The following is a 25,759-nucleotide window of genomic DNA, read 5'->3' on the forward strand; positions in this document are numbered from 1 at the left end:
GTGAGGCATGATGGTAGTGAAGGAGGCAGCATACTGAAGCACATATACAGTACATGCATGTTATATGTTATTTTTAAACTGAAATTATACATATGTAATATGAATTGATATGCCTATGAATTTATATGCCTAAGCATGCCTAAGCATATCAATTCATATTACACACACACACACACACACACACACACGCACATGCATGCAGAGGAGACAACGTCTCTGCCTGAGCTGGAACCTCCCTGAGAGAATTCCACATGAATTTTGGGAGTGAGCACGAATCATTTAAACAAGCCCCAGACACCTTGTAACTAACCACAGATGCAGAAAAAATAGATAACACAGACAATCAAACACATTATTGAGACAGGGACACACAAAAGACCCCAGTTTTTTGGGGTATTCTGGGTGTTTTCTATGACGTGACCAAAGGTAAAAGAAATGTATAAGAACGAAAGCCCCGATGTGCGGGACAAAGATCTGTCGACTGAATGGCTGTTTTTTTCCTGTATTTCCTGTATTGCAATACAGAGAAATGTCTACCATGGATTACTGTTGCTTGAGTTTATCTTCAAAATCCTCCACCACATGTGCAGCTAGAAAACCACACGCAGAGGCCGTAGCACAGGATGCTCTCAGTGCAACAGCGGTTGATTGACACCAGCAGTTTTTGACAGATGTTAATCTTCCTGAGAACTCTCAGGAAAAATAGTCACTGCTGAGCCTTCTTCACCAGCTCTGTTGAGGTCACATCCCAGGACATTACTTCTCATATGTTTCTCAAGACTTTCTCAACCTGCGCCTGAAACTGGGGAGAGGTCCACAGCTCTGGAAAACCTCTTGTGTGGTACCAGTGCCAAAGGCTTCATGGCCCAAGGACCTCAACAGCAGCAGGTCAGTGGTTCTAACATCCCATCTGATGAAGACGAGCTGGTCCTGGCTCAGCTTCGGTCCCATTTCAGTATGTCAGCCATCTTTTATGGTGTGATCTGTTGGGGAGGTAGCATCACTGCTGGGGACAGGAAGAGACTGAACAGGCCTATCCGGAGGGCCAGCTCTGTTCTAGGATGCCCTCTGGACTCTGGAGGTGGTGAGTGACAGGAGAATGGTGGCTAAACTATAATCCCTGCTGGACAACATCTCCCACCCCATGCAGGAGACCCTGACAGCACGGAGCAGTTCCTTCAGCCGCAGGCTGCAGTACCCACGATGCAGGACGGAGAGATTTAGAAGGTCTTTCCTTTCAATTTTTCATTTTTTTCTGCTAATCTTTCTGCTCATTGGAGCAAATCAAAGTATCTATACGGGATATAGCTGCTTGCCTCCATTTCACCTTGTCAGCATCCATTTTCGCATCTCTCTCGCAATAATTAAATAATCAAATCAAATTAACATTTCATTGAAAAGTTAATGTTTAATAAAACAAATTTACAACATACAAAACACTTTTACCAGTCACCAAAACAAATTTACAACCAGTAAATCCTACAAAAAGAATAGGTACTATAGGCCGGAAGTGTTTGCTGACGTGAACCAACTCGACCCGGGCCAAGGTTTACAGTCTTCTTCCATTTTTACATTTACAGCGCGACTTACAATCAGTAGTTACAGGGACAGTCCCCCCTGGAGCAACTCAGGGTTAAGTGTCTTGCTCAGGGACACAATGGTAGTAAGTGGGATTTGAACCTGGGTCTTCTGGTTCGTAGGCGAGTGTTTTACCCACTAGGCTACTACCACCCAAGTCTATATAGCATACAGAATTTTGATTATACTATTGAGTGTGGTATTGATCTTACATTGAATGTTTACTAATATAACTTTTGGTAAGGAACTCTGAGGAACTGTACTGATATCAGCACTACTCGTATCAGTAATTATCATCCAGCAGTTCAGTTAGAATCAAACTAAACTACAAAAATATTTTCACAAGACCCGAGTTCCCTGCTAAAACGCAGCCGAAAGTGCAAGAACTGAAAAGATAGCTGCACAGCAGTCAATTTTTACCAAACTGATATGATAGAATGAGTTTGATGATTCAACTGATCTGATGAATGTTTCACAGCCTTGTGTGTTTATCAGAATGGTTTTTGGAGCTGCTGACCATTTTACAATTAAAAACACACCAGAGGTGTGTGGAGAACACCAGAGGTGTGTGAAGAACACACCAGAATTTGTTTTTAATAATTATAATTATAGAATTATAATTAAAGCAGTAAACAGTTTACACAGATGCTAGATGGCAAGGCAGGGGTAACGTATAAACATATATTCAACATGGTCAGTTCTGTGAAAACATTTAAAAGCAACTACAACTGCTGTCTGATAGGAGACTATCACTTGCTCACATGCAGGCAGAATGTCCGCATCTGGGCAAAGACTCTTTGCAGCTTTCTAGATTCAAGATTCAAGATTGGTTTATTGTCAGTACCGAGTATTGAAATAATGTTTCACACAGACCCACCCCATAATGCAATTGTAAAAGACACTATATACACACTAAATGAAACTATGCGAACTAAAACCAAAACTTAAATACTTCATAAATCTCTATAAGAGAAAAGTAAAACGTTTCTGTACAATGGAGAGGACAAACAGGACAACATCATGTAGGATGCTTGTAAGTGGATATGTTGGAATTTTCAAACAGGACACAAGACAAGACAAACATTTGAGCAGAAATGTGCAAAAAGAGCAAAGATGTGCAAAATGACTTGAGATGGTCAGTATGTTATCAGGTGCACCAGGCTGGAAGTGTATTGTTATTGAATTTAACAGTGTTCTGGCGATGGCGGTGCATTGAGAGCTCTGCTTGTGGGAAGAAGCTCTTGCCGTGTCTGGCAGTTACAGTTTTGATGCTGCGGAGCCATCTGCCAGATGGTAGGAGGGAGAACAGGGTATGTGAGGGGTGCTGAGAGTCCTTCATTATGTTCCAAGATTGACGGATGATGTGTTTCTCAAAGAGCTAGAAGATGGGTGGAAGTGGAACCCTGATGATGCGCTCTGCTCTCTTCACTATTCGCTGCAGGGCCTTCTGCTCAGCGACTGTGCAGTTCCCGTACCAGACGGTGATGTAGCAGCAGAGAACACTCTCAATGGTCCCCCGGTAGAACGATGTGAGGATGGGAGGAGGGAGGTTGGCCTTCTTCGGCTTCCTGAGGAAATGCAGATGTTGCTGTGCTTTCTTGTTGGTGGAGATGGTGTTGAGGCTCCAGGAGAGGTCGTCTGTGCACACCTCACGCTGCTGACGATCTCAACAGCAGATCCATCGATGTGCAGTGGGGTGGGGACAGTCGGTTTCTTCCTGAAGTTGACAACCATCTCTTTGGTGACATTGAGAGTCAGTTTGTTGCTCCGGCACCAATCCACCAGATGTTTTATCTCCTCTCTGTAAGCAGACTCATTGTTGTTGGTGATGAGCCCCACTACTGTTGTGTCATCTGCAAACCTGATGATGAGGTTTGAACTGTACTGTGCAGCACAGTCGTGGGTCAGCAGAGTGAACAGCAGTGTGCTGAGCCCACATCCCTGTGGGGAACCTGTGCTCAGTCTGAGGACCTTGGAGGTGTAGTTAGGAAGTCCAAGCTCCAGATGCAAAATGGAGAGCTTGTTCCCAGGAGGTCCAACTTCTTTACTATTTTTAACTCATGTCCATTGTGGGGCAACAGCTTCACTGTTCACGTTGAGAAACAAGTTGAGAACATCTTGTCAAAATCAATTTACTGACTTTGCATACATCAAACCTATTGCCAGCTACCTATGGGTTCCATTCAGTGCTAGTATCAATGTGACATACCCAGACTTTTCTGGGTGCTTCGGTTCCACGCTCTGTAAAGTAAACGCTGCCAGGTTGTAAAATTTCATGGTTAACAGTTAAGAATATTCAGTCATTTACAAAAGTAGTCAAATGGTAGTCAAATTAGTTACATTACTTTTATACAGTAATTAAAATAGTTACACTAATATTACATTTTAAATAGGGCAACCTTCCAAAAATAAAACATAACAAAAAGGTTCCATTGCAGGTCGTAGAGATATTCTGGAAATTCTGAAGCTGATTCCCATGTGGTCACAGGGTTTCACAGGGTTGCCAAGCTGCACAGTGATCTGAGGAACAGTACAGATTTCAGCACTACTTGTAGCATCTATCAGTAATTATCATCCAGCAATTCAGTTAGAATCAAACTAAGCTACAAAAATCGTTTCACAAACAGCATTTCAATGTTACACTGATGGGCCTTATTTGTAGTGTACAAAACTGTCACAGCTGGAGCCTGGGGGCACACTTGTGCACATACTGCAGGAGAGGTGTCATGAGGATACTACATTATTTATGCTTTTTCCATATCCTCTACTCTTGGCGCAACACTTCCAATTACATGTTGTTCAGGTATTATTCAGCATGTGTGTGTTATTAAGACCTGGAAGGGGCAGTGTTACACATACTCAAGAATATCCATATACTGTATAAACTATCCCTCTAAAATCTGACTTTGCAGTGCAGTTGTGCAAATTTGACTTAATCCCAAATTTCCACTGCATTTCAGCCCTACCACAAAAAGACCTGCTGAGATCATTTCAGTGATCCTCTCAATAACACAAGTGAGAGTGTTGAGGAGCACAAGGCTGGAGATCATTCTGTCATGCTGACTGAGTTAGAATAGCAGACTGGATGCTGGATGTCCCTCTTTAAGATAAATTCTATTTAAACTGATGGTGCTCCAGAAATGGTTGGCTGTATAAGTGAATTCATTGCATTATGCAAAACAAATGACTTCATTCAAGTATCATTTTTTAATTCACCATAATTATTTTTTAATAAAAGCAGGGTGTTGCCTGCTGTTAACCATGGTTACCTGAAAGGAAACATGTGCCGTCATCATTGTGTTGCATAAAAAGGGCTTCACAGGCGAGGATATTGCTGGAACTAAGATTGAACCTAAATTAACCATCTATCAGTTCACCAAAAACGTCATGGAGAGATATTCAAGTGCTGTGAAGAAGGCTTCAGGGTGCCCAAGAAAGTCCAGCAAGTCCCAGGACAGTCTCCTAAAGAGGATTTAGCTGCAGGATCAGGGTGCCACCAGTGCAGATCTTGTTCAAGTGTGCAGCAGACAGGTGTGAGGGCATCTGCACCCACAGTGAGGTGAAGACTTTAGGAGGAGGAGGACGGCCTGGCGTCAAATCATGGCAGCAAAGAAGCCACCTCTCTGCAAGAAAAACATCAAGGACAGACTGATATTCTGCAAAAGTACAGGGATTGGACTGCTGGGGACTGGAGTAAAGTCATTTTCTCTGATGAAGCCCCTTTCCGATTGTTTGGGGTGTCTGGAAAAATGATTGTCCGGAGAAGACAATCACAATTGTGCACAATTTTGCCCCAAAACACAGCCATGAATAAAGAATGGTACCAACACATCCTCCAACAGCAACTTCTCCCAACCAGGAAGTAGGAAAGACTTCAGCTGCAGCTTGGATGAAGATAAAGGCAGCCTTGGTGTTGTGATGCACTTTGGGAACAGCAGGTAAGAAAAAATCAGGCCAGCTTGTAAGTAGATCAGCATGCAAAGACATGAACAGCTTGTCACGTGAAAGCAGCCTAATGACAATATTGCTCTTATTCTAAATTCTCTAATTCTAAAAAAGTCTCTAACTTTCCTCATTTAAGAGATCAGTTACGATCTCTTTTCATTCATAATTAACCGCACCTCAGTTTTCAGGGACAACCTGACTGCTGTTTGTGTCCGGATAAGATATTGGTGAAATAGTGGAGGACTGCTACGCTCTGTTTAATTACTCTGTGGTGCACATCAACCACTGCCATTACTTTGCGGCAGAGGTGATGCACTGTTTGTGTCAGCTATTGGAAATAAGGAGAACATGAACAACCCCGTACAATCCTAAAAAATATGGCATGGTGGAGTCATAAAAGGAACCTTACATAATTAATCTTTGCAGTTCCTCCTGAGTTTTATCAAGAGAAGTGAAGCAGTCAGACATGGCCTTTAATGGACCCTGTGGAATGGTCACAGTCAGTCCGTAAAAACAGACGGAAGATTGCTTTGGTCGCCATTCGCAAGGGAGTCATGTCTCCGATGTGTGCGTTCCCTCCACATTTCCTGTCGTACTGTAACAGAATGCTGCATCCTTTCCATTTCACTGGCTCATTATTTTCATTATGCACATGGTCAAAACTTTTCCTTGACTCCTTTTCCTTTGCTTGCCTCGTTTCACCTCCTCAGCATCCATTTTTCTGTACTGAATTTAGCATATATTGTATGCAACAGTAAAAGATAGCCATATTAAAAATTAAACGTGTGTTTGCTGACCCTATCTGACTAAAATGACAGAAATTGAGGCGAACCCAGCCTAGATTTACAGCTCTACAAGGGAGGCTGGTGTTAATGATTCAATGGATGTGAAAATGAAAAGAGAAGTCTGTGACTGGAATGTCCAACACTTGAAGGACTGTTTAACCGCCTTTGTGTGAAACATTTTCAAAACAGAGGCATTTCATTTTTTTTTTTTTTTTTTTTACACTTCTCGTCTCTCTCTGACATTCACCACCAGAAACTCCACAGGGAACAGCACGCTTTCAACTCATGTTCGAAAATGATCCCATGCATTATATAGCAAAAGACGTACAACATTTTTCTAAAAAAGAAAAAGGCTTATGTTTGACTCCATTTTATTATTTTGGTTTGTGTCTTAACACACTGTTAAATGCTAGGTTGACCAAACTCAACATGAAAGCAGAACAGGGTACTGATATTGCTATGACATCACTCTGCATTAAACATACTGACAGCCCCAAACACACACACACAAATTAAATTTATTTCAGTTTAACTGAATCAAACACATAAAAATAACAACACAAAATATCACCCAGTAACATAGAAATCAATGCAAGCACTGTGTTCATGTGTGTAAGAGAACAAAGGGTCATGCACTAAGAAGGCAGGAAATGGGAAAATAAGTCATCGTCACTGCACACAGAGTGTCCTACATATAGAAAACCGGCAGTTACAAGCAACTGCTAACAATAAGTGAGGCTGATTCATGTGAGTTTACACATGTAAATGTGAGCCAGCTGTCATTTTTATCCAGTATGGACATTCATCAACTCAAAAATATTTAAGCTGTCCCATTTTCTCATGGGAGCTACAACTGATATGCAGATATTTGCATAAAACAGACAAAGCACCAATATAAAATCTCTTTAAAAAAAAAAAAAAAAAAAGTCCTGTTCAGCATAGGAATATGGCCAATATTACTTTAAAGTCTCAAAATAGACGCTAATTCAGCCAAGCCCAACAGTGGGACTTGTTCTCTGTTAAATATCATGCAAGGTGAGGTGTGCTTGGATGAGAACCTTCTACAAACATCATATCTGGTCACACTATTCAACTCTCTGTTCTGTCGACCAATGGTAAAATGGGCGCTACAGCTGTAAGTTTTCATCTGTTTCCCCCTCAGCACTCCAGGCCGATGGAGCTGAGCAGGTGCTCCAGGGCGCTCAGTTTCTGACTGGCTTCCTCGATGGCACTGTATGTCTGCACATCGCTGCTGATGTGGTAACGGATCTCATCCACCAATGGGATGGAGTCAGTCTCCTGTCGGGCTTCTACTGCTGCAGCATCGTCACGGATCATCTCTGCAAAGTCAGCCCGCTCAACCAGCTACACACACACATACACAAACATGGGGCTGGATAATGGGACTACAATTTAGTAGTAACGTAAACTGAATCACAGAATTTACACATGTATTTCACATTGTATGCAGAAATGTTATCATATTTACACAAGTTTTCAGTTTCAAGCTGATGATCATCCACCACATCTTGTTCGTTTTATCATGGATTGTGATAATAAACACATGGTCCTGATTTGAAGAATAGGAAACTACCAGGAAAAAAGCTTCCTGGTAGTTTCAGTGTACCAAGTCATTAAACTGCACTTCTGTAAGTACCAGGCAGCCTTGTATTTTGCAGTTGTCCACAATTACTAAAAACTAAAAACGTGTGACCCTAAAATGAACTGAAGCCCAGCAAACCAACGTAGAAGCGGCTGCCCCAGACAGCCCCACATGGCACGTACCCTCTCAATGATTTTAGCCATGTACTGTGTGCACTGGTCCTCTAGCCGTGTGAGGCAGAAGAGCCGAGCACTCTTCCACATGTGCAGCACATTGTCCTCACAGATGAACGCCGCCAGACTCTTCCCACACAAGCGTTTCAGCCCTGGCAACAGGTACATGTCAGCCACACACAAAACATCGAACACGTTGTCCTGGGTCATCTGAGAAAACACACACACACACAAAGTGGTGCACAGATAGTTACTGAACATTGTAAAATTTGATTTGTTCAATGGTAAAAGTGTTTCGCATGTTACAATACATTTCTTGTATTAAATACTAATTTTTTTAATAAAATGTTCATTTGATTAGAAATTCTTGGCCACCATCGTCAGGTAATGTGTTTTAATTATCTTGAGAGAGATGGATGGATGAAATTGGATGCTGAGGAGGTGAATCAGAACCTAGTCTCTGGCGGTTATGTTTCAAACCCACACATTTCCATCTTAGTCCAGCACTCATAGAACCCACAGAGAAAGCCGGGAAAAGCTCGTCTGCTGAGTTACAGCTCTAATTCACACAGTTCTATGACAGGGTTAGGTAGGCGTCGGCCCGTGGCTGTGTTACCTGTGTATCATCGCTGTAGATGTAGTACAGTATTCTGGTGAAGAGCTCATGGGAGATGTTGTGAAGAGTGATGACCGCAATGTGGGGTGCAGACACCAGCATCTCCCCTTCACTGAAGTGATCCTCCATCAGGGCTTTAAAATAGTCACTTCGGCCACAGAAAAAAGCCTGCGCACACACACGCAGACACAGATACACATGAACACTGTTAATGTAGAAGTGGACTATGTCTAAATATTATGTGCACAAACCTTGTGACACAGGAAGTCGTAGCCCTCCACGCGGAAGCAGATGTCTGGATAGCTGGGAAAGTTGTCTGTTTTATCAAATGGAAGCTCTCCAAACCCAACCTGCAGAACAAGGGCATGCCTGATTAGGAAAAGTTTGGACAGTAACGAAGAACATGTAATTAGCTGCTGTACTTAAGTAGGTTTTTCCTGTATATGTACTTTACTCTGCATCATGCAAAATCTGTCCTTACTTTTTCTTATGAATTATGTAGTGCCTGGCTGCAGCAGACTCACATTTTCACTTTAATTCACTAGATTTTTGGTTTTCCAGAGAATATTGTGAGCTAAATTACTATGAATTGTTGTAATAGACAACACTAAAAATGAAGAAGTGCTAGTGGATTACTCTGAGCTGGATAGTGCGCCTCTCCTCTCACCCGGAGTTCAGGTGGCAGAGCACAGTTGGCCAACTGGGACAGGTCATCCTGCAGCTGATAGCTGTCAGGGTCCAGAGTCAGCACCTTCACACAAGTCCCTGGCTTAGAGGAGACTGGAGACACGGAAACAGAGACAAACACACCTAGACACATATGGCATAAATCCAACAACAACAACATCAACAACATGTATTTCTTATATAGCCCAAAATCACATACAGTATGTCTCAATGGGCTTTGACAGGCCCTACAGTTGACACCCCCCACACTTGACACTTCTGCACACAAGGAAAAATCCAGTGATCAAGTGGACATCAGCAATGCCTCATTCTAAAGAAATACGAAGCCTGGATGTCATGATTAATCACCAGCTATCCTTCCACGACCATCATACATCTGTTTCCTTGTCATGCCAATTTGCATTAGACAAAATAAGGAAAACAAGACCATAGCTGACAGTATGCCACCCAACTCCGAGTACAGGCTCTGGTTCTCTCTCACATTATCTACTGCAATGAGTAGTGCTAGTAGCCCACTGGGTAACAGAGGAGACCCAGGTTCAAACCCCACTTACTACCATCGTGTCCCTGAGCAAGACACTTAACCCTGAGTGTCTCAAAGGGGGGACTGTCCCTGTAACTACTCATTGTAAGGCACTCTGGATAAGATCGCCTGATAAAAATGGAAAGTGAGTGAGGGAATATCTAAGAGTTGTTTTTTTAGGTGGTGAACAAATGCACCAAATACCTCCTTTAGAGAAGAAAGGGGTGTGAAATAATAAAAAAGAAAGTTTTGAATGATCATATATGTTTCCTGAATTATGAGCCTAAATGTAAATATAGTGCCTTCAGTCAGTGGAGATGTAAGGAACATTCAATGCCAGCCCTCTAAAGGGTTCCTACATACAATGTAGGCTGCAGAACCACAGATGCATCATGTACAAAAACTATCCATCCATCTTATTTTAAGAGAGGACATTTCATTTTCGCGAATGAATCGACTTACCAAAATCATACACCTGCTTGCACTTGACTTCTAACTCCTCTATAAGGGTGCCAATTTTGCACTGCTTGGCCAGACGCTTGCAGTCGTCCACATAACTCACATTGATGTCCAGACGACCTGGAGGCGAGAGAAAGCCGAGAAGCTATTTTCACAGAAAGATGATTTACTTTCCAAAATGTCCATGCTGGTTGGGGACCAGAAGAACTCACCAGTGTATAAGTACTGCAGCAAAGCGCCGAAAGCCGCCGGGTTTATCTGCACCACCGAGGGGAACAAATGCAGGCGTGGAGGTTTGAAAGAGTGATAGCTGAACTGGAACCCAGCTTTCAGAAGTTGTCAAGAGACACCTACCAGAGGGTGTTTGAGAGCAATCATGGTCTTCCCCTTCCACTTGGTCTCAAACATGTGAGCAAAGTACTCCGAGCGAGCGCTCAGCACACAGCGATGGGCTCTGAACACTTCGCCGTGGACCAGGAACACCACATCGCTGAAGGAGCCCTGCTCCAGCAAACTGCGAGGGGCGTTGAACAAAGAAAGTGTAAGCAATCGAACACACACACACACACACACACACACACACACACCACCATCTCCTGACACTTCCCATGGACGAGGACAATTATGAGTGTAGAAAATGGGGCAAAGAGGGGAGCAGAAGGACAATGTTAATTCCAGCACTTTTTACATACAGTTTCTAGGTAGTGTGGGTGTGTGTGTGTATGTGTGTGTGTATGTATGTATGTGGGTGTGTGTGTGGATGGATGGGTGTGGATGTGTGTGTGTGTGTGTGTGTGTGTCTCACATCTGCAGAAAATGGTCGTAGTAGTCCCTCTGCATGGCTTTGGCTGTGATGCGTTTATACTCTTTCAGCAGACGCCGGATTGCATCGCTCAAAGCGCCGTACAGACATCGTTCACCATCAAACGTGTTTGCCTCACACTTGGCTCCTGCGTGCGAACACACACACACACACAGTGAAAAGCTCTGAAAAGCTCTGAAAAGTTCTAAAACATCATGAATAAAACATAAATAAATGTTTCTAGGATTCGTAGGAGAATATAAAGTGACCTCACTGAGAGAAAGCAGAATAAATATTAAGATCGAAATATGAAAGTTGAGTCTACCACTGGCCAGCAGGTACTGCACCAACTCCTCGTGTCCACAGAGACACGCGTAGTATCTGCAAAGACAACCGCCGATTTCAGAACATCTTCATCATAAGAACAGAGTTGGCCCGAATCACCGTACACAATCTGATGTCAAACTCACAGCGGCGTGCTGTCCCATTTATCCCGGACATTCAGTTCCACGTCCCTCTGTTCAACCAAGTACCTTAACACAGAAATCCGAGACATTCAGCACAAAAGCGTTCTTTTATTCGTACCAGTACGCTACATTCCTTGTTCAACTTGTTTTGCTCGCTCTTGTACAGAATTGTATTTATTTTGCATTATGTGTGTTTTTATGGTCGTACTAACGTGTTAAATTTCCTTTCTCTCTATATATGGCATTTGTCACTGGGGGTGGTGGGCAGGACTGTTGTGCTAAATATGGTTGTGCAACGACAATAAACTCAGATAACAGCACTAGCTTCCTAGAACTCAGAATTCTGCTGATCTGCCACCTCGGGGACCCCCGCACCCCCAACTTCAGCGGGATCTGCGCGTCGCCGCACCTCACTCTTGAAACGTCGCCCTTCCTGCAGCTCGTAAACAAGTCGGCAGCGTCCATGTCCGCTGGGGCGTTCCGGCTCTGAACGGCATTGAAGCGGCCCGTCGACCAGACAGGAGACCGGGGAGGAGAGCGCCGGGCGGGGAGAGGAGCACGACGGACCGGGACGCGCTTGTCGGCTAAAAGCGACCTGCTGTGGCGACAAGTCGCTCTGGGAAAGTAAACAGGAAGGCGGCGCTCACTCGGTGGTTTTGCCGGTAAACGCGGTTGAGGTGGCTGCTGCAGCGCCACCGTGCGGTGTGAACGCGAGCGACTCTGATGTCGCGAAGAAATAGTAATATAAAGCAGGCATTCTGTTTCATTGTGCACCCTGTTCAAAGTAATGAATTTCCACGATAAATATATGTATGTGTGTGTGTGTATATACACAACATATATATACACACACACACACACACACACACAACACGAAGGCTATTCGCTACAATATAGTTAAAATATTAAAATGTGGTGAAGCTATAATTAATATTTTATCTATATTGTTGCGATCAGCCTTCATGTTGGGGAGAGAAGAAACGTTAAACCAGCAGAGTAGCTCAGAGATGCCTTTTTATAGCCAGAACTTTTAACATCAGGTACCAACACAGAGGTCAACTGCATAGCAACAGTGGAGGAATTCACCTCAGATTAAATTACATGCCCCAACCTGCACTATATACCCCAATTACCAGGCAACAGCCCACTAACTCCCCCAACACTCAACCTAACGATGGGTAGAACCTCGCTTCACTACCCCCAGAGGCGGCCATATGCAAATTTGCCCAGCCCTTTCTCTGTCCGCCTGAACAAGCTAAATGTGGGGTAATTTATTATCACTCATATATATATATATATATATACACACACACACACACACACACACACACACACACACACACACACACACACATATATATATATATATATATATATATATATATATATATATATATTTTCTTTTTACTTTTAACAGAAAGATTTAAATGAATGACAGCTTTATAGTGGACTTTGAAATGTAGTGGAGTTAAAGTAATAATATTTCCCAAATGGAAATGCTTTAGTAAAGTACAGATACATTAATGTAACGAACGGGAAAAAAGGGGGCCAACAAACATCCTGCACACTTAAATCAAATTTGAGAAAGAAAACAATAGATTACTATAAGATTTAATACATTAGCTGAAAGTAAGCTGGAAAAGAAACAAATTAGATGAAATGTTTCCCCTCTTGTTTGCTCCTTTCTCGCGCAGACCCCGCCCCCCTCACCCCAGCTGAACATCCAATGGCTGTTAGTATGCAAATGAGCCAGTGTCAAGTTTCTCAGCTGGGTATACATAGTCTGGCCAAATCGCAGCTTGGTCGTGCAGCCTGCAGTGTACATGATGTATGCTCACCGATTCACCCCTCCTGACCAGGCCATGAACCTCAACCGGCTGGTCATTAGAATATTAAACCTCCTTCAAATTTGTTGCCCATCGTGAGGTATGTCCTCACTGCACATGTGCAAACACAGAAGCAAAGTTCAAGTAGCAGCACATGGAATCTCAGCTTGTTCAGCTGCAACACCTTTTTCATGTGGTCTCACCAAATTATCATGACTGGAATAACAGAATAAATTCATTTGATGAATCAAATTAACTTTTTGTGACAAAATCACACAAAAATTATTGATGGAAATCATATTTATCAACTCATAGAGGTCTAGATTCAGGTCTGGAGAACAGGGGTGAGCCAGTCTATAGCAGTCAATGCCTTCGTCTTGCAGGAACTGCTGACACACTGAGGTCTAGCATTGTCTTGCATTAGGAGGAACCCAGGACAACCGCACCAGCATATGGTCTCACAAGGTGTCTGAGGATCTCATCTCGGTACCTAATGGCAGTCAGGCTACCTCTGGCAAGCACATGGAGGGATGTGCGGCCCTCAAACATGGGTCATGCTGGAAGATGTTGCAGGCAGAAGAACGTTCTCCACGGCATCTCCAAATGTGAACCTGCTCTCATCTGTGAAGAGCAGTGGTGAATTCGCCAATCTTGGTGTTCTCTGGCAAATAAAGTGAAGTGATTGTCATTGTGATATACAGCAGCACAGCACACGGCGCACACACTGAAATGTGTCCTCTGCTTTTAACCATCACGGTACTTTGCTCAGTGGCATCTTGGCGGATCGGGATTTGAACCAGCTGCTTCCTTAACCGCTAGGCCACCACTACCCCCAATGGGAAATACGGTATTGGGCTGTAAGCACAACCCCCACCTGTGGATGTCGGGCCCTCATACCACCCTTATGGAGTCTGTTTCTAACCATTTTAGCAGACACATGCACAACTGTGGCCTAATGAAGGTCATTTTGCAGGGCTCTGGTAGCGCTCCTCCTGTTCCTCCTTGCACAAAAGCTGAAGTAGTGGTCCTGCTGCTGTTGTTGCCCTCTTACAGCCTCCTTCACTTCTTAAGTGGACAGTTTGATTTCACAGAATTGTGATTGACTTGGAGATATATTGTGGAGTGTGTGTACGTGTGTTAGTGTTAGATTTGTCTGAAATATTTTTTGAACAATTGGGTTTTCAACTGCTTCTTAAAGGTGGTCGTAGTCTCAGCTAGTCGAATGGAGCAGGGCGAGATGTTCCACCAGCCAGGGACAACAAAGGAGAACAGAGTCGTGAAGAGGGAATTTTTAGTATAATTTCGTTTGCAGATCAGAGAGGGCGTGCAGGAGTGTAGCTAGTAGTGTATTGATATAAGGGAGAACTTCCATGTACAGCCCTATAGGTAGCATCAAGGATTTAAACTCAATGTGAGCAGCTACCGGGAGCCAGTGGAGTGAGGTGAGAAGAGGTGTAATATGGGTGTATTTTGGCTGACTGAAGATGAGACGGGATGCCACATTTTGGACCATCTGGAGGGTTTTATGGTGACTGCAGAAGCTCCAGAGTTACAATAGTCCAGTTTAGAGATGACCATTGCCTGGACGAGGAGCTGCGTAGCCTGTAGTGAAAGAAAAGGCCGAATCTTGCAAATGTTGTAGAGAATGAACCTGCAGGATCTGGAGATCGCAGCAACGTGATGGTTCAGACTCAGTTTGTCGTAAATCTAGACTCCAAGGCTTTTTGCAGATGCCATAGGAGTTAACAGTAGCGAGCCAATTTGAATTGAGATGTTTTGCTGAGGGGAGTTGTTGCCCGGAAAGATCAGAATCTCAGTTTTGGATAGGTTCAGTTGGAGGTGTTGCTCAGAAATCCATGCCGATATGTCCGAGAGACAGGCCGAGATTTTTGTCGCAATAATGGTATCTTCTGGTGGAAAAGACAAATAGAGCTGGATGTGATAAGAGAAGCCATGTGATTGGGCTGCCCACTGCTCACCAAGGGTGATGGTTAAAAGCAGAGTACACATGTGCTGTGCTGTAGTGTATCACAATTACAATCACTTCACTTTCACGTTTCACTTTAGTTTCAAGCACTGCTGGGGTTTCATTGCCTGCCCCTTGGGGAACACTGCCACAGTCAGCGCAGCTGAAATGCCTGAGGAAGGCGGGGCACTAGTGGCAGCCATTGAGTGCTGAAATGTACTTTCTTTCATTTTTTTTCACTGGATGTGCACCACAATTTTCAGTGATAATTAAGTGCACAGGAGATGGTTTAAAAAACAGAGGTCACATTTCACATTCAGTGATTTTAATAACCACACATAAGATGTACAACAACTGGAAGTGAGAGGGCACACCTATATACTTCCCAATTACACACTTTACTAAAGAGACCGGTGGGTAACACACATAGCGAGATTGGTAACCACATTGTTAAAAAGCTAATATGATTATTCTTGCTAATTCAACGACACCATTGGCCAGTAAATGCATATTAAACTTTGATTGCTACATTTGATAAATCGATGCGCTGGTGGCATTCTACCAGTAGGAAATGAAAATGAGTAATCAGAACTTGTCAGTACCACCTTCTTTGCTGTGGTTGTCACAGAACAGGAAGGAAGAGGAGGACCCAGTCGCGGATTAAGTGTAACAATTTTACATTGAACAAACACTTAGGGCTCTGCTTGGGAAAAAAAGGAAGTGGAAATGGGAAATGGGAAGGTTCGCACTCTCACGGCGACACTCACACCATCTGAAACACAAAAACACATTCAGATCATTCCCACACAATCACACACAAGACCCCCGGAGGTGCACTGCCTCTGACCATGACCATGACCATGACCATGACCATGACCCAAACAACAAGACTATCAAAAAAACCAAACTATAAAAGAGTGGCTAAGTTCAGGGTTCAATTCCAGAACGCTGAGGACTGATGCAGACACAATAAAATATGGAGGATATTGGGTGCAGGGGATAAAGGGGGCATGGCCTGCAATCAGAGGGTGGGCTTGGTCCGAACGGGATCCACCGTGAGAGTGGTGTGCTTGGAGATAAAGGATGGAGAGGATGAATAACAACAGAAGTAGTTGCAGGGCCTGATTAAGCTCAAAATAAATTTCATGATTCTGATTTTACAGGACATGAGGGATCCAACTGAAGACCAATTAACGTAACTTTTATATATGGAAAATGGATGGAGGCAATAATGCAACAAAAATGACTGAACACCTGGATACTAATAACATTTTAACGGACATTAGTGGTGGTTGTAGTAGCTGGTACCAGCAACAGCAGTAGCTGTAGCTCTAATAGTGGTAGTAGTAGCAGTAGTAGGTATACTAGTCATTATTTTAGTTTATTTTTAGTGTTTATTTTTGTTTCATTTTTTTCCCCCTCCCATCCTGTAGCCTACTCGCACCCCACCGGTTGAGAACCCCTGATCTAGGTAATGCTGTACAGAATTAGAGTTAGAACACATTCATATACAACAAAAATCTAAAAGAATGCTGTCTGTCCAGAAATTGGACCAGATGCTGTAGTGGCCTGAGGGCCAGAACAGGAATCAGATGATTACATAAAGACGGTAAAATGAAGTTTTACTGGCAGAATAATTATTTTATAAAACCTCAACTAAAAAAATGACACAGTTATGCTTATTAGTGAATCACTCTTACTCAGTCACAGACAATTGTTAAACTTGCACAACTTCATTGTCCTCAAGCAAACACTGAGGGGAACACACTCTCAAACACACACAGAAAACATTGCATCACGATGAAAAATTATTTTTTAGGCTGGGTCAGTCTAACTATATTGCATATCTTACACATTAGTGTTATGAGCCCAATACAAACCGTACATCTCCGTTCATACAATACTGACTAAAGGTAAGTCACTGATGTAAAAAATGGTGTTTTACTGGGAGGCATCTGGGGTTTAACAGAGTGTGTGCTGAGGGGGTAAACTGGTTTTACCATCTAAAGAATGTGAACACTTTTGATCACTACCCCACCTTGTGCACTCACACACACACACACACACACCCACACCCCACTGTCCAAAGCCCAACCCTTCAGAAAACAGATAAAAGACACTCCTACCTATCACATGCCATTCACACACTTAAACTGTCTCTCGCAAACAACCCTTTTCTTTTATTTCTGCCTATTTCACCAGCCATGAGTGTGAGGAATTTCAGCATCACCAGACAGTCCAGTGGCAGCTCCCCTCTGGTTTTCAGCAGTCGATCACTGGACTCCTACAGAGCTGCAGGGACTCGTTTTAAGCAACCGGTGGGTGATACGCTTATGGGTGTGCCCATTATGGCAGTCTCTGTGAACCAGGCCCTCCTGACCCCACTGGATGTGTACCTGGACCCCCGGATCCAGGCTGTGCGCCTGCAAGAAAAGGAGCAGATAAAGACCCTCAACAATCGATTTGTTTCCTTTATTGATAAGGTCAGAACTTTTTTTTTCTATTGTTTTCTGTGGATGTGTAAATCTCAGCCATGAATATATAGCAGTTTAGAAGCGTGGATGCTAACTTATGTAATGATGGATCTCATCGTTCATTTAAAGTATTACGCTTCCCTCTCTGATTTTCTTACGTGCAGGTGCGTCTGCTGGAACAGCAGAACAAATTGCTGGAGACAAAGTGGAAGATGCTGGAGAGTGCAACCAAACCCCCCTTCAAAACTGAGGCCACACTGCAGGCATACATCAGGGATCTGCAGGGGCAGCTGGACGAGACAGAAAAGGACAGGGACCACCTGCACACTGAGCTACTGAGGGTCCATGCTGCCGTGCAGGATGCCAAACAAAAGTAAGTTCAGAATGTAGACCCTTCATTACACATTATTAATAATTGCTAACCTTTCTTTTTCCTGCTTTTGCAGTGGGGAAAATAATAATTTAATCCCCTGCTTTGTACGATTGCCCGCTAAGAAAGAAATGATCAGTCTGTAATTTCAATGGTAGGCTTACCATTGAACAATACAATCCAGAAAAATGCATTTCAAAATAGTTACATTTACAGCATTTATCAGACGCCCTTATCCAGAGCGACTTACAATCAGTAGTTACAGGGACAGTCCCCCCCCGGAGCAATTTAGGGTTAAGTGTCTTGCTCAGGGACACAATGGTAGTAAGTGGGATTTGAACCCGGGTCTTCTGGTTTGTAGGCGAGTGTGTTACCCACTAGGCTACTATCTCCCAGCAGTTATAAATTAATTAGAATTTTTATGAATAAATTAAGTATTTGATCCCTTTTGCAAAATATGCTTTAGTACTTTATGACATCACAGAGGTCAGACGTTTCCCGCAGGCTATACGAGCTCTCAACAACCACAACACTTCAAGGACATAAAACACTAATACACTCCAGCACTTTCGCTTTCTATCACTTCTGGACTCAACCCCCTCCCAGAATACTTGCACAAAATTCTTACTCTTGCACAAATCTTTTACTTTTTACTTACACTCATTTGCACACCTTCACCCTACCTGTTACACATTTTTTATGTTAAAAAATAAAAGTGTAATATTTGGTTATGCTTGCAATATTTGCATATTGGTATACTTTTGGTATACTATACTATTGTATACTTGCAATATTTGCAATACTATGGTATGTAGCAGTCGCTAAAGCATTGCACTGCATATCATACAACTGTGTATGTGACAAATAAAATTAGATTTTGAATTTGAAATTAGATTTCTTGTATTTGGTCACAAGGTTTTCAGATCTTTTCCAAGCCATTTTCAGTGGCCTGGCTGAGGGAAGGAGATTCTCACCCAATATTTGACATGGTTCCATCCTTGCTTTGATATGGTGGGCGTCCTGTCCCTTTGGCAAAAAATCACCCTAAAGCACATTGTTTCCACCTCCATGTTTGACGATTGGGACGGTGTTCTTGGTGTCATAGGCAGCATTCATCATCCTCCAAACATAGCAAAGCATAGCCAAAGAGCTCAATTTTGGTGTCATATAACCACCTCTGAATTGTTTAGATGTTCAGTGGTGAATGCTTTCTTGAGTAGGGCACAACGTGTGCTTGACCTTGCACAAATCAGAGAACAGAGAGCCTGCTTGAACACGAACAGTAGGTCTTCTGTTTTATTCACTTCCACACGTTTATAAAGTAAAGGTGAGATTCACATCCCCACTTCGTGCTGCTCCTTGATTGGGTTCACCGATTTCGCAAAAATTGTCGTTCAATGTTTATTGTGAAATGCTTTGGAGAGGAGAGCAAAGATCTGCTCCCTTCCTATGAAGCTGGCCAGGCAGATTGACCAAAGTATGCTGGCTTCTCCCAAGCCAGCTTCTCATAGTTATTCACCACCACCTCCAGTTTGTCCCTGACCTGTCACCATACCTCACATTTCATCCTCTAGCCACTTCGACTCAGCCACCAAATCTCATCCATTACCAACTCTGGCCCACAAGGTGGACTGGGGGAACCCATGCAAGTTAGACATGCTGCCCTGTCCTTGGCAGAATGGTAGTGATGGTTTAGGGATAAGCTGTGCACATACATTGCTTCCCTGCAGCTGGGAAACAGACATGGAAGGAAAGTGGAGGTGAGTGTTTATCTGGTTAACTCCACACCACCACCTTGCCAACCACCTCTTGTCATACCTTAAGGGACCTAATTTTGTTGGGATCGCGACAAGAGGAGGTGGCTACCTTTATTGACTCTGGCACAGTGCTACCTTTATTGACTCTGGCCTTGTTCACCTCCTCTTCAAGAATAAGTCCAAACTGCACAAGCATAGGACCCTGCCCTTACAACTAAACCCGCTGGTCACCTGTACGTGCTTGTGTCCTGCCACTCTGTGGTCCTTTGCTGAGGCATGTGCAGTATGCACAAGGGTGAAGACTACTACAACCCTTTCTGCAGGCCCCTTTAACTTATACCTGTGACAAGCAGGCCCTGATCGAATATCGCACTTGACTGTCACAGGCCTGATCACAAACACAATCCTAGTCATCTGGTTCTCAAAGACTGTCTACCTCAAGACCCTCTCTTGGTCAAATACTTATTTAATTCCTCCTCCTTGAACCATCCCCTGTCGTGGTGGAGGAGTTTGAGAGCCCTAATGATCCTAGGAGTTATTTTGTGCGGAGCACTTGGTGCCCCTGGTAGGGTCTCCCATGACAAATTGGTCTTAAAAGGTAAAAGGTGAGACAAAGAACGGTTCAGAAGACCTTTCATGGGAGAAACAACAAAGAACCAGTGTACCTGGCCAGGATGGTTACCGGGGTCCCACCCTGGATCCAAGCACGGGCTCATCCAACTGTGGACCCACCACCCGCAGGAAGAACATGAAGGGTCCGGTGCAATGTGGATCGGGTGGCAGACCGAGGCGGGAGCTTTGCCGGTCCGATCCCCAGACTAGGAAACTGGCTATTGGGACATGGAACGTCACCTCTCTGGCAGGGAAGGAGCTGGAGCTTATGGAAGAGGTTGAGCAGACCATGTATCGTGAGATTCTGGGCAAAAACCTCCATCAGTCCATCAGAGTGTTGAATATGAAATGTTCCAGCATGTCAATGATCCCAAAAACACTGTCCAGGCAATGAAGGAGTGGCTCCATAAAAAGCAGCGGCCAAGCCAGTCTAGAAAAAAACTCAAACCAGTAGAGAATCAGTGCCCAGCAACCGCCCCAAAACATCACGGTTCTTGAGAAGATCTGAATGGAAAAATGGGCCAAAATACCAGCTACAGTGTGTGCAAACCTGGTGAAAACCTACAGGAAATGTTTGATCTTTGTCATTGCCAACCAATGTTACCAATGTTACAATGTTACATTAAAAAATATTGAGGAGACCTTTTGCTATTGACCAAATACTTATTTTCTGCACCATTATACAATTAAATTATACAGTAAAAATCATACAATGTGATTTCCTTGAGTTTTCTACATTCTGTCTCACAGTTGACCACTGTTGACTCACAATGGCTTTTTTCAACTGAGACAACTGTACAGAGTAAGCCACTGTTGGCATCACATTGAGATTTTAATTATATTACATTGGCTCCCGGTTGGATATCGGCTTGAATTTAAAATCCTTTTATTTGTTTTTAAGTGTCTTCATGGTCTTGCCCCACAGTATCTGTCTGATCTGTTTCAGTCGTACACTTCTCCACATGCTCTTATGTCAGCAGTTCATTCATTGTTAGTTAAGACAAGGAGGAAACTTAGGGGTGACCAAGCTTTTTCAGTCGCTGCTCCAAAACTATGGAACGAAATGCCCTTGAACATCAGGCAGGCCAACTCCCTTCCTGCTTTTAAGAGCTCCCTTAAAACACATAAAAGCTCATTGGCTCTTAAAGTTGTTTTACTGTTTCATTATGGTTGTTATTATTTTATTGTTTTATTCACTGTCTCTCTGTTTTCTCTTTGTCTGAAAGAAACATTTATTCAAATGTTTCTAATCACCACAGATGCAAACAATCTAGGGAATCAAAAGACAAGCAAACCCAAAACTCGAATTTCAGCCCTTCAGACAGTAAGCATCTATTGAGTTATGATTGTGAGCACATTGTTTGATATGGATGTGTCTCTGCCACCTTCCTGCAGATATGAGGATGAGATCAACAAGAGAAATGCAACGGAAAATGAATTTGTTCTGCTCAAAAAGGTACTGTATTAACACTTAACACGGATCTTAAGTCATAGTGTTCTGTGTCTGAGTAGCTCTTCAGTAAAAGTCGTCTACAGAATCACATGAGGCTGGTTTCAAGCTGTTGACAGAAAACACACCAACATACACACTGACATTTGCATAATCTGAACCTTTATGGCTTTAGAAATCACGTCGAACAGTTCCCCTGTCAGGCACATATCTTTTTCTGTTCTCACAGAAAGTGGATGCTGTTTATCTGGACAAAGCTGACATGGAGAAGAAGAGGGCCAACCTAAATGCGGAAGTGAAATTAATGAAAATCCTTTATGAAGAGGTCGGCTTTACTCAACATTCCCTTACCACTCCCTTACTGTATTCAGACAGATACACTACAAACATGTATTACTACATTGGAAATATCTATTTATTTTAATATGAGAATCGATTCTAGAATATAAATATCTGGTGTCTGTTGCACACGACTAGTAATTCCATGAGACACAGCGCATGTTGATGTGCAAGCAGCAATATTTCTACCGGCACACTTACTTTCATGAGGAACATGTTACAGAAAGTTTCAATCCCATTGTGCCTGCATTGATCTGATACTGATACCAATATTATCAATATTTTGGACTGATTCACCCATCCCTGTTCCCTGGTCCTATTCTCCCACCGCGGCATTGCCCCAGGGCGTCACCAACCCTCCAGTCTCTCGCTCACTGACTGACTCCAGCAGCCCAGCATGTCTGTGCATGCGTCTTCCTGCAGCAAACCCAACATTGCAAAATAGCCACAGTCGTATAAAATCGTTTTGATTCAAATCGTGATTTGGTTTGATTTCGACATATTGTTCAGACCTAAGAGCAATTGCTGCACAGAGAACAATATAAGAACAGAGTATCTCTCTCTCTCTACACACATCATGTCACTGGTTTTAATGAAAATATGGAAATTCTGCAATATACACTTTAGGTAAAATAATATTGCCATACAAATTGCCATGCAATTTGTGTGCATTTTAGAGACACAATGGTCAGTAGGACTTTTGCACAGTGCTGTACCTCGCGTACTGATTGATCTGTCTCTCTCTGTAGGAGCTGAGTGAGATGCAGGAGGAGCTGAAGGACATCTCGGTGGTGGTGCAAATGAATAATTCGCGTGCACTGGACATGGACCAGGCGGTGGCCGATGTCAGGCGGCAGTACGACAACATTGCCTCTCGCAGTCGCCAGGAGGCAGAGGTCTGGTACAAATGCAAGGTGTGTAATAAGCAGACACGCACAATATACACAGCGTCCCAGGTTCAAACGCTGAGCAAGACACTTAGTTTCTCCAGGCGGACTGTCCCCGTCACTATGCAGTAAATGTAAATGTTAAACAGCAATGTATCTTCAATGCACATGCAAACATTCCAAACACCACAAAAATCACATACAATCACCAAACATCCCCCCACGTCCATGGAAACATGTTCCACACTTGCCAGACACTTGCCTCATGAGCTGCATTTCAATTAAAAAGCTGTGGATTTCTCACCCATGACAAAACCACTGCACATCGGACATGTTGTGTGTGCAGGTGGCCCAGATCTCGTCAGAGGCAGCGAAGTTTGGGGAGGATCTACGGAGCAGTAAGTCTGAGCTAGCAGAGCTGAAGCGCACAGTCACAAATCTGCAGAGCCAGGTCTCCATCACCAAGAGAAAGGTCAGAGGTCATTACCCAAGCAACCAGTGGTACAGAAAATGTCACAATTACTGACAGAACAGCGCTCATCTATTGCAGTGTGCAAGCCTGCAGAAGGAGATTTCTTGTGCGGAAAGTAGAGGTGAGGACACAGGCAGCGATGCCCACATCAGAGTCCGAGCGCTGGAGGCTGCACTGCACAGGGCCAAGCAGGACATGGCCAAGCAGCTCTGTGAATACCATGACCTGATGAATGTCAAACTGGCCCTGGACATCGAAATTGCCACCTATCGCCAACTCCTGGAGGGAGAGGAGGAAAGGTTTGAGATAATATCTTCCTGACATAAGTGATTCTCACACTGGGGTCGTCATGATAGGGAAGTGAAGCAGAATCCAGATGCTGACAACAGACACAGATCTAAAAGAAACATCTGTGTACCTCAGATCACAGAGAAGATTTCTTTTGGCCTTTGTGTTAGTAGAGAGAGGAGTAAAATGCAGAGGTTAATGTGTTAACAGAATGCTGACAGGCTGACTTTTTGCTTTCAGGATTGGACAGTAGGTGGCTGTTGGTGTCCAGACTGTGTTGAGTAACAGTGAGTATCAGAGACATTGTTGTATTACAATGTTGTGGGTGGTAGTAGCCTAGTGGGTAAGACAGTGGAATAGGCATAGGCAATATTGGCAAATGCTGAAGGTGCACCAAAAAGGGAGGAAGAAAAAAGTTTTACATTCCAACTAGTTTGTATTAATGTGTATCAATATGAAAATAATTAATTTATCTAGCCTAGCAAAGCCTATTCATTAATAATAATAATAACCACAGTAACCCAACACACCCCCTTCGAACCCCCCGCACACACACACACACCCCCCGTATTGTAATGAAATGCCATTCTGCTCCCCAGCCACCCCTTATAAACATGTAACCCTGGAAGAGGCTGGAAGCAAGGGGGCACCACCTCAAATCTTGCCTAGGGCTCAAATTTGTTAGGGCCGGGCCTGGATTCAATCCCCACTTTGTGTCCCTGAGCAAGAGGCTTAAATGGAAATGTGTATGTGTTGTACTTCCAGGCTACAGCTCATCTCTGAAGCTCCATCAAACTGACTAATACTCAAGATCTTCAATAATTAAGTTAATAAAAATCATCAGTGAGCCATAACCAAGCAGTTCCTGCTGTCAGTTCCTTCCTTGGTCTAATTATGGATGGACCAGGAACATCTAACAAGAGCTGCAGTTTTGCCACACACCACCGTAAAGAAATATATAAAACTGAAAAAATGTTACTTCACATTTTAAAAAGAAAAAACCTTTCACCAAAATGTTGTATGCTGTGTAACTGATTTATAAATATTAGTTAATGTTATGGCGTTTCTGTAGAAGGGTGGGTACATATATACAAAGAGTAAACTGTAAATCTAGAAGTTTGGCTAAGGAAACAACAACCAACATAATAAAAGAACCTGAACCATTGGGAAAATGATCACAACTAGCACAAGGCAAGATAACAGCCTGAAGTGTAAAAAAAATCAAATCAATAAAGTTTTACAAAATTGTATATATGTATAATGAACTGTATGCCGTGTCTTCTGTTGTAATTATGATGTCAGAATGACCACCAAAAATGTATTTGTATTACATTAATTTAAAGACTCAGAGGTGGTTGTGGTTGAACAGGCAGCGGTGGCCTAGCGGGGAAGGAAATGAACCCGTAATTGGAAGGTGCCATTGAGGTGCCAATGAGCAAGGTACCGTCCCCACACAGGCATCCCTCCCTGGGCGCCTGTCATGGCTGCCCACTACTCACTAAGGAAGATGGTTAAATGCAGAGGACACAGTTCATTGTTTGCACCATGTGCTGTGCTGCAGTGTTTCACAGTCACTTCACTTTCACCATTGTGCTACTTTTCGTTAACTCATATTCACCTTATTTCATGGAGATGGATATGATGATGTCAATAGTATGCTAAGCAATCACGAGGAGTAAC

At 43.3% G+C, this 25,759-nt stretch overlaps 2 protein-coding genes across 2 annotated transcripts; one reads left to right on the plus strand and one right to left on the minus strand.

The window, feature by feature from the left end:
• Positions 1 to 6,662: 6,662 nt before the first annotated feature.
• On the minus strand, positions 6,663 to 12,294 carry abtb1 (ankyrin repeat and BTB (POZ) domain containing 1). The gene is made up of 12 exons (XM_028986614.1): positions 12,048 to 12,294; positions 11,642 to 11,704; positions 11,497 to 11,552; positions 11,175 to 11,319; positions 10,724 to 10,883; positions 10,582 to 10,627; positions 10,373 to 10,489; positions 9,368 to 9,480; positions 8,952 to 9,050; positions 8,701 to 8,868; positions 8,094 to 8,294; positions 6,663 to 7,673 (listed from the first exon to the last, which is right to left on the minus strand). The coding sequence occupies exons 1-12, from the start codon at positions 12,101 to 12,103 to the stop codon at positions 7,467 to 7,469; spliced, it is 1,431 nt and encodes a 476-aa protein (XP_028842447.1). The 5' UTR covers positions 12,104 to 12,294; the 3' UTR covers positions 6,663 to 7,466.
• A 4,704-nt stretch (positions 12,295 to 16,998) lies between these two features.
• LOC114793908 (keratin, type II cytoskeletal 8-like) lies at positions 16,999 to 25,232 on the plus strand. Its single transcript, XM_028986056.1, has 9 exons — positions 16,999 to 17,913; positions 18,069 to 18,277; positions 22,039 to 22,099; positions 22,323 to 22,418; positions 23,182 to 23,346; positions 23,666 to 23,791; positions 23,870 to 24,090; positions 24,320 to 24,366; positions 24,845 to 25,232. The coding sequence occupies exons 1-8, from the start codon at positions 17,635 to 17,637 to the stop codon at positions 24,330 to 24,332; spliced, it is 1,170 nt and encodes a 389-aa protein (XP_028841889.1). The 5' UTR covers positions 16,999 to 17,634; the 3' UTR covers positions 24,333 to 24,366; positions 24,845 to 25,232.
• The last annotated feature ends 527 nt before the right edge of the window (positions 25,233 to 25,759 follow it).

This window comes from Denticeps clupeoides, chromosome 7 (assembly GCF_900700375.1).
Source record: "Denticeps clupeoides chromosome 7, fDenClu1.1, whole genome shotgun sequence".
Taxonomy (NCBI): Eukaryota; Metazoa; Chordata; class Actinopteri; order Clupeiformes; family Denticipitidae; genus Denticeps; species Denticeps clupeoides.

Excerpts from the sequence above, each read along its gene's own strand:
- abtb1 (XM_028986614.1), bottom strand. The coding sequence starts at position 12,103 with ATGGACGCTGCCGACTTGTTTACGAGCTGCAGGAAGGGCGACGTTTCA. Across the intron at positions 11,705-12,047 it reads GGCGACGTTTCAAGAGTGAG|GTACTTGGTTGAACAGAGGG; the intron begins GTGCGGCGACGC and ends TTCTGTGTTAAG. Across the intron at positions 9,481-10,372 it reads CAAGCAGGTGTATGATTTTG|TCTCCTCTAAGCCAGGGACT; the intron begins GTAAGTCGATTC and ends CCGTGTCTCCAG.
- LOC114793908 (XM_028986056.1), top strand. The coding sequence starts at position 17,635 with ATGAGTGTGAGGAATTTCAGCATCACCAGACAGTCCAGTGGCAGCTCC. Across the intron at positions 22,100-22,322 it reads AATTTGTTCTGCTCAAAAAG|AAAGTGGATGCTGTTTATCT; the intron begins GTACTGTATTAA and ends CTGTTCTCACAG. Across the intron at positions 22,419-23,181 it reads TGAAAATCCTTTATGAAGAG|GAGCTGAGTGAGATGCAGGA; the intron begins GTCGGCTTTACT and ends CTCTCTCTGTAG.